At 40.3% G+C, this 8,888-nt stretch overlaps 1 protein-coding gene across 2 annotated transcripts; it reads left to right on the top strand.

Annotated features, from left to right (window-relative positions):
* Positions 1–598: 598 nt before the first annotated feature.
* asb5a (ankyrin repeat and SOCS box containing 5a) lies at positions 599–7,360 on the top strand. 2 transcript variants are annotated; one of them, XM_024262597.2, is made up of 7 exons: positions 599–916; positions 1,847–1,926; positions 4,680–4,787; positions 4,994–5,144; positions 5,396–5,530; positions 6,637–6,828; positions 6,935–7,360. In XM_024262597.2, the coding sequence occupies exons 1-7, from the start codon at positions 712–714 to the stop codon at positions 7,060–7,062; spliced, it is 999 nt and encodes a 332-aa protein (XP_024118365.1). In that variant the 5' UTR covers positions 599–711; the 3' UTR covers positions 7,063–7,360. The 2 variants fall into 2 exon arrangements, with proteins under 2 accessions (XP_024118365.1, XP_024118366.1); XM_024262598.2 differs by lacking the exon at positions 599–916 and adding an exon at positions 1,012–1,733.
* The last annotated feature ends 1,528 nt before the right edge of the window (positions 7,361–8,888 follow it).

The following is an 8,888-nucleotide window of genomic DNA, read 5'->3' as shown; positions in this document are numbered from 1 at the left end:
GACAGCTCAGAGGCTTGGATCATGGCTTCACCATTACAGAGTTTAGGACCAGCAGAGGTGGAGATGGATCACACCTGACAGAACTGAAGCTTTTCTAAAATGTCCTCAAGATGTGTAGTAGACAAGCCATGAGTACACCCAGCAGTTTGTGACAGACAGAGGACTGAGGAAGGTCGTGGCGATGGGTGTAAGCATCTTGAATGACAGAAACACCTGCAAGATGGACCAGCTTAACTAGATTCTGAAAGTCAATCCTCAGACAAAACAAATGCAAGAAACAGTTTAAAGCTCTAGAGAAGAGAGAAGTAGCCCATTCATGTATGTCATGGACATTAGTTTTTGGGGTTTGATCTACCTTTGCTTCTCCCCATTTATAATATTTTTTTTATTTATTAGGATAAAATGAGAAGATTTTTTTTCTTAATTTCAAAATCCTTATTTCAAAAAACAAGCCACTGTTTATAATGTCTTCAGTTCATTTAATAACCGAATCCTCCTTGGTTTGAAACGTCAAATGGTTTGTAAAAACGAACTGACTTCTCACACTGACGCTCAGAAACTCAGCAGAGGCAGGAACAGTAGCAGCTGCAGAGCATTATTTCCAGCCTGCACTTTGTCAGGACCAGCCGGCAGCCCCCGTCCCCACAGCAGAGGGGCGCCGCCCTCGTGTTTTCTGGAGGAACACCTGAACCGTCGTCATAACCAGAGGAAATGTCAGACCCGGCAGCAGAACTCACCAACAAGCCCTTTACAGTCCAGTTGTCCAATGTTTACCTCAGCATCTTGGCTCTGTTCTGCTTCAAACTCTTTGTTAAGGTTTCTCTGAACTTGTTGACATACTTCTACATAGTGCGTGGGAACCGTAAAGAAGCTGCCCGGATATCAGCAGAGTTTTATGACTATGGTCAACAGCACAGTGAGTACTCCTGATGAATGCCTTTCTTGTTTTGTAGCTGATTTTGATAAAGACACAATTATGTAATGTATAGATCTTCTTATGATTATATGCTGTGGTATGAAATCCAACACAATGGGAAAGTGTTGAAGGGTTGTGTGAGGTCACATGAACAAGACGATACCCAAAAAATTCCAGTTCCTGTACTCTGTTTACATGCCTGTGTTTGCAGACGAGCTGTGATACAGCACAGCTATTCTAAAGGTTTGATCACCATCATTCCACAGGCTGCACATGCAAAAGCTCCTTTTCTTCATTTTGTGCTTAATAGCCACTTATGAATCCTGAAGTGAACATTCAATATTAAATGAAGACGCGGCGGCCCGGCAGCCTTTTCTCTCTCTCATGTATTAATAGAACAGAGTCATGATATGCTGCTATTCCCTCCCCCACCCCCATGGTGCCCTAGTTTCCATTCCCAGTTATGCGGTGCACCCTTTTAGGAACTAGCAACACCCCAGCTCTGAGGGACGGGTGCTGCACGGCACATTCTGGGACAATCTGCTGCCATCCTTCAAAGGGAATATTAATGAGCTAAATTCAGGTTATTAGTGCCACAAGACGCTCTTCTTGTTGGGAGAATCTGTTTGATGTCTGAGCTGATCCGCCATGTCTGCTCTTCAAGTTTTTGTCATAAGCTGCATGAATAAAACAGAGAGGCTCTGATGGAAAGATCCTGTTGAAGAGGGATTGTAGTTTATGGACAGAACAGAGGAAGAGGAGGGGGGCGATGAGAAGGTCTGGAATGCATCTGCAGTTATTCTGGACATTGACTCAGGTGTGCTCAAGTGTGTTTTTGCTGGAGGTGGAATTCCAAATAAATGCTAGACTCCCTTCAGAGGAGCATCATGCACACAGAATCTGAGGTAAACCTTCTCGTTCCTCCCACAGGATCCTGGGCAGACCGCTCCCCCCTCCATGACGCCGCCTGCCAGGGTCGCCTGCTGGCCCTGCGGACCCTCATCCTACAGGTATGAGAGTAAAACCAGAGAACAGGACAGGACGTCGCTCATCCTCACAGGCCTCAAGGGTCAGTGTCCTGTATGTTTCTAACCTTCCATTCAAGCTCCTCGTTGGCAAAACACACCTGACCAGGTGATCGGCAACAGATACATTTCTGAAAACCACCCAGATGCTGGCCCTTGAGGCCTGGAGTCCAACATCCTGCTCTAGAGTCTCTGAAAGCTACTTGAAAGGGTTATGGTCTCTGTTCTTCTGAAAACTCACTCTCACACGTTTTTAGTTTGTGTTTCTGCTTGTTTCATGTGTCAAAGTAAAGGCCCGCTGGCCGGATCCGGCCCTCCAGGTAATTCTATCCGGTCCTCCAAATAATTTTATTTTATTGTTATTAATTGGCCTGATATTATCTTGCACTCATTTCTAACTTGTATAATTTTGACAAAATGTATTTTTATGAAGAGTAAAATGTTGAAAGTTATTTAAAGTTTAAGTTGATTTATTCTGGAATAATATTCCTGCCTTTTTATTACTGTTAAAAAGTTACAGTTTTGAAGTTTTAAAACATGTGATTATGCTAGCTTTTTGGACTATTTTGCCATTTACTGATATATATATATATATATATATATATATATATATATATATATATATTTTATTTGTTAAGTTTAGCTAATATTTTAGCTGTTTTAAACAATTTAGACTTTTTTTCTTTTTTGTTTTTGATATTTTGAAGTTTTGCTACTTTTCAGCTACATGCCAGCTGTTTTGACTAACCTAAGTTTTTTTTTTCTTTTTTTTTCTTTTTTTTTAGGCTAATTTGGCATTTAGGTCATATTTTAGCAGAATATCAGCTTCAGCTTTTTCAGCTATCAGCTTCAGTGATTTCAGCTATCAATTTCAGCATCTTCAGCTATCAGCACTAGCGCCTTTAGCGGCCAAATTCAGCTTACAGCATTCCCGCTAGCATTATCACAGGTAATGCTACATATCTAGTTTAAAATTATGTTAAAGTTACAGTTTTAAAGTCTTTTAGTTTTGTTTTTAAACAAATGTTTATCCTGTTCTGCCTGCTACATAAGGTGTGTTTTGGATTTTGGCCCACTCTGCGATTGAGTTTGACACCACTGCTATAAGGTCACTTCAAGAATTCTGTGTGCTGTGAATTCTGTGTTGAAGAATTCCTCTAGCCCCACTGCTGTTCCCCTCCTTCACTCTGAAAAAACTCAAAATCTCCAGTATTTAAAGCTTTTCCCAGACTCCAACTCTAAAGAAATTTGAATAATTGATTGATTATTTCAAGCTTAGATTGTGAAAAATACAGGACAAAACACACTGATTTTTCAAACTCATTAATTAATTAATGAATTGCATTGATTAGAAAATAAAAAAAACAAACAGACAAAGACACTTATGTCACATTTGATTCATTAAATATAATAAATATTAATTAAAGTCAAGTAAAATTTGATTTATTGCTTGAAAAGAAGTGGGAGGAAACAAACTTATGTAATATAAGTCTAAACTGAAGAAATGATGTACAAGTTAAAAAACAAGCTAAAGTGAGTCACTTTGTGACTGTGTGAGTCAGTTTATTCTGAATGTATTATAAATGACATTTTTAAGGGACTATTGCTGAAGTGCAGAAATAGACTATCATAGATAGTGGAATCACACAGCCTAACAATATTCTTTAGATAATGTCTCAAAGTGTTTTAGAGGCATTTTCTCCTCTGATCAAATCCCTCCAAACTGACGTGAGCTCCTTCTTGTCTGATTGACACTGGGGTAGAAGTCTGCTTTTACTTCCATCACTGGAGCTTTAGGGAGCAGAATGTTCACGCTGTGTCACTTTGTTGCTGACAAAACTCACAAGACAAACAAAGACAGGGTGGAAAAGTAAAGTAAAGTTACAACAAAAAAAGGAGGGAAAAAACAAAGATACAATTTTACAAAGACAGCAGCTCTAATGTAGAAACAAAATCACATAATTTTAAGCTCCTTTTGTTTAATGAAAGGACAAACATATTAAACTGCATTATTTGAAAACACTGAATGAGGTCTGAGGTTTAATACTGTAGAGACTGACTGATATGTAATGACAGCTGCTCTTCTCCCTTCACGTCTCCATGGTAACAGCAGAGGAGTATGCAGCATCATTTTCAGTCTGACCCCATGCTCCGTACAACAAATTAAATTCTTGAGCTCCGGAGGATGTAACGAGTGAGTTTGAGAATTTCAGAGTACAAAGCTTCTTTAATTCTGTTTGTGTGAAGTGACCCCCCCCCCCCTCCTTAACTTCCCTTGGATTTGGAAAAGGACCTCTTTCAGAATAAAAGTCCTGTCTGAACTGCACATGAAGATTTGTAAAAATGATCAAATTATGTTAAAAGCTGGAGATTAAAATGACCTTGTAAAATTAGTACAAACCTCTTTGTTTTCCTGTTGGAGAAGTGCTTTAAAAAACAAACCAAAGGTTTTGAAAGTCAGAAAGAACAAGAAAAGTTGCATTACTGTAAGATTTTTAACATTCCAAGTTCAGGTTCATTCAAATCTTCTTCCAGATTGAGCTTTTCTGGTTACCTGGCACTGTGAATGTCTGCAGATGTTTCAGGAGGTTCATGGATGTAGAGGAAGGATATGGTGTTGGTTGGTGTGATGATGAAGAAAAAGGTTAGAGGTGGATGGAAGTGGCAAAGACAAAGAAGATAGCCTCTAAACCTCAATGAGATACTTCTTCATTTCTGTGGTCTCCTTCTGTTTCCAGGGTCACGATGTGAACGTCCTGACCATAGACCATGTGACCCCCCTGCACGAGGCCTGCCTCGGAGACCATCCTGCTTGTGTGCGGGCTCTCATTGACGCTGGAGCTAACGTAAGTCCCACAGAATTGTAATGTTGCAGGAAAAAATAGAAAACCTACAAACGATGACTCAAGTTCTTGCAGACCTGAATGACAAGCTGATATATTTTCATATGTGCTACCCTCGGCATGTTTACATTAAAAGTGGGGTCATCTGGACCCCATAAGAGAGCACAAGGGTTAAATGAAGACTGCAATAACAACCAAGTGTTTTACAGGTTAACACCTCAACAATTGATGGGGTCACCCCCCTGTTCAATGCCTGCGCAGTCGGCAGTGCGGCATGCGCAGAGCTTCTTCTGGAAAATGGGGCAAAGCCCCAGACTCTGGTGTACCACCCTTCACCCATACACGAGGCCACCAGCAAAGGTTTGTGGAGCACTGAGTTCAGGGTCTGGGGCTCCGCTTAACTGTCAGGAGTATTTAGGAGGTCAAATGTTTCATCCTGGATGAGAAAAGACACGTTTCATTCACAACATGTTAGCCTTTGCTTGTGTCTGCTGAGGCTTTGTAAAAGAAAAAAATAGTGTTAAAAAATCTACAGAGGTGAGCAGCCAGCTGGGCAAATGATCTCAGGATGAGACTTACTGATGAGTTCCTTCATGCTTCATTACATGCAGGTCATTACGGCTGTGTGGAGGTGCTGGTGACTTGGGGGGCAGATGTGGACACGGACATTCCTCACCTAGGCACGGCACTTTACACCGCCTGCGTCTGCCAGGAACTGGAGTGTGCCAGGAAACTCTTGAGGGAAGGTGGGTTTGCAGTTCTGTGGAGCTCCGTACAGCTCTGGGCAATTCTATGTTACTCAGTACAGCTCTGTGCAGCTCTGTTTAGCTCTGTTTAGCTATATGCAGCTCTAAGTAGATCTGTACAGCTCTGTGCAGCTCTATGTAGCTCTATGTAACTCAGTACAGCTCAATGTAGCTCGATGTAACGCAGCACAGCTCTGTTCTGCTCTATGCAGCCCTATGTAGATCTGTAGAGCTCTGTGCAGCTTTGGTTCAGCTCCATGCAACTCTATCCAGCTCTCCCTTTGCACATGTCTGCACACATCAATAAAAAAACATCAGTAAAGTCTGAGAAATTCAAACAATGAAAATGTGTGAGCGCTGAGAAACATTCAGACACTGAAAGTCATCTTGGATTCTTTTAAATGTATCCTAACATCTTCCAGCTGTTTTATTCACTCTGGTGACAAAACATTCAGCTTGTTTTGCAGACTCTTTTTTTTTATCTTTTTTTTAAAGAATGTTTTATGATTGTTGGAAACGAAAAAAATGTGTCTTTAAATTTTCATACGTTCTGTTTTAATAAAGCCAAGAGCTTCAGAATGTTTCATCTTCAAACATCAGAACAGCATACACAGCAGACATGAGACTTTAACCCTTAAATGATTCTGTCTTAAATGGTAATTCGCCCTTCTTTGTTTATACTGCAAATTTTTTCTCTCTCTTTAGATTATTTTTTACTACTTTACCATCATATGCATTGCATTTTCCTGCGATTTTCTTGCAATATTTAGAATGTGTTTGGCTAGTATGGAAACTTTCCAAATAATTTTTTGCAGTTACTGTGGCAACTCTTTTGTGCCGAGAGCAATCAGGGTCCATCCATCTATCCATCCATCCATCCATCCATCCATCCATCCATCCATCCATCCATCCATCCATCCATCCATCTTACAGTTAATATTGGATTTAAACTATCTTCTTTGGAACTTTGACCAACCTCTTCAGACACTTTGATATTATTTGGTTGTTTTTTTCAGCTTCTTCAGCATCTTCAGTGTGCAGTTTAAGCTTTTTGCAGGAAGTGCCCGTTTGACTGCAGTAAGCAGCAGCCTCTCTGCTTCATGCAGGTGCAAACGTTCAGAGAGGCAGGTCCCTGGATTCTCCTTTACATGCGGCTGCAGAGAAAGACTGCACTGCTGTGGTGAAGCTGCTGCTGGACTTTGGAGCGGACATTAACGCCAGAAACACGGAGTTCCAGAGACCGGTGGATGTGGCCCCTCCCAGCAGTGGGACAGAAGGCTTTCTGCTGCTTTATGAAGGTACAGAGTGTGGTGTTTTTTGTTGTGGTGTCTGATTTAGCCAAACAAGCGTTTTCTGCTTGTATTTGGGTTGTAAAATCACTTTGTGTTGTGTCCTATCTTTGAGCCACGCCCCGGAGGCTGAACCAGCTCTGCCGTCAGCGCATCAGGAGCTGCGTGGGCCGGGACCGACTCCACCTCCTGTCCCACCTCCCCCTGCCCAACAGGCTTAAAAACTTCCTGCAGTACCAGTGACAGCAGGACCACGGCGCCGAAGACGAAGCTGCCTTTTACAAGAGAAGCTTCAGCAAAGACTCCTGAAGTTTGAAGTTCGCCTCAGTTCAGAAAGATCTTTAAATCTCAAGCTGGAGGACTTCTGCTGCTAAAGCAAGGACCCACTTTAGTTTATGAATATGAATGAATATTTATTATGTCTGTTTTGCAAAAGGAACTTAGTAGTTATAACAGTAACCAAAGAGTGATGCACTTTACATGAGATTATGTCATAAAAAAACAAAATATTTACGTCAAAGAGTTTTCTAGATTTTGTACTTGAAACATTGCACTACACTAAATAACTGAAACAGTGCAATCATGTGCAGTCTAGATTTTTTAATTTTGTTTCATGCTATGCATGCAGCGCTGACTTTCAAAGCTATGAGTGGTTGTTTAAAATGCAAAGTTCTAACAGAGATAAGTAAATAAGATGGTAATAATCAGACATTACTCCAAGAGTTCAGATAAGTAAGGGTATGAGACTGTTTAACTGCTGTTCTGTAGCACAGCAAAAACAGTGAAATACAGGCAAGTTGTTTTAGTTAAATTCTTTTTTTTCACAGCAATTAATATGTATTCATTTAAACAGTGACATTTGAAGGAGAATCAACTTTCTTATTTCATATATCTCATCTTTCAAGGGGTCTTTCTAAATTCCAGACACTGACAACCACAGACGGCAAAGTAAATGAGAAAAAAAATACAATACAATTTTAGTATCAATTAAGGCCTTGGCTATAACTGTCCTGGGCTGTCAGCAAGCAAAAAAGGAAAAAACTGTATGGGGCACTAAGGTGGCCCGCATGATAAATCTTTGCTGAAAAGCGTTCAGAGAAAATGTTCAGACACTTTTTTCCTATGGGCATGCAGCGGGCCACAGGTCATGGTCATCACTTGCACAACACATAGTGGTGAAGTAGATGAGGCGCAGGCGGGTCGTACAGATTTTTCCTTTTGTCAGCACTCTGAAACCCAACACACTTTGTAAGAATGTGTTGGTATATTGTCCACAGGATAAGTGTGTGCTCCTTGTGCACCCTGACTGTTAAAAATGCAGAAATTAGACAATCAGAGTAGTTTGTGTGAACAACTTATGGGCTATTACATATCAAATGCACACCTTGTGAATGAAGCATTTGCACAGTCAGTAAGGAGCCTTACACGTTGCTAACAGCTGGAGTGCTGCGTAAAGACACTGTACGATGACATCACCTGCACATCATAAGTGCATCACATGTAACTTACATTATTCTTGCAACAAGGGTACATTACATGTTCATGACATCCCTTAACGTGGCCTCACGTGAAAGAAACACCTGTGCTCTACAACCCAAAACCCTGTATGGGTCAAAATATGTACAGGTGCATGTGACTAAGTCTATACAGACGGACACACAAACAAACTCTCAGTATTTACTCCTCTCTCAAATGAAGGATTACAGTGCACAAGGTTCAAAATATGAAACAAAATCCGAACTTTTCAAAGAGTATGGCAAGTCTGTTTAGATGAACTGAAGGAGCTTTCTTAAAAGTTGACAGTGTACATAGATAGGGCTGGGTATTGATTATAATTTCCAGAAACAATTTGATTTGATTCGCTATAGAATGGATCGATTCGATTTAGATTTTTTTTCTATTCTTTTGATCCTTTAATTCAATTCAATTTTAAGTTTACACATTTAGACATAGTTGTTAGAATTACATAAATAATCTGCTGTATGTTTAGAATATATTGATATTAATCTGATCCAGTTCTCATACTGTAAATGTATCAGTGAAATAATGAGATTGTTAATATCATCCAG

This window comes from Oryzias melastigma, linkage group LG10 (genome assembly GCF_002922805.2).
Source record: "Oryzias melastigma strain HK-1 linkage group LG10, ASM292280v2, whole genome shotgun sequence".
NCBI lineage: Eukaryota > Metazoa > Chordata > Actinopteri > Beloniformes > Adrianichthyidae > Oryzias > Oryzias melastigma.
The sequence above is the reverse complement of the archived record's forward strand: the minus strand, read 5'-3'. Positions and strand labels throughout refer to the sequence as shown.

Bases quoted from the DNA above. Each gene is read 5' to 3' on its own strand.
- asb5a (XM_024262597.2), top strand. From the start codon at position 712: ATGTCAGACCCGGCAGCAGAACTCACCAACAAGCCCTTTACAGTCCAG. The intron at 917-1,846 runs GTGAGTACTCCT...TTCCTCCCACAG, and splicing joins TGACTATGGTCAACAGCACA to GATCCTGGGCAGACCGCTCC. The intron at 6,829-6,934 runs GTACAGAGTGTG...CCTATCTTTGAG, and splicing joins CTTTCTGCTGCTTTATGAAG to CCACGCCCCGGAGGCTGAAC.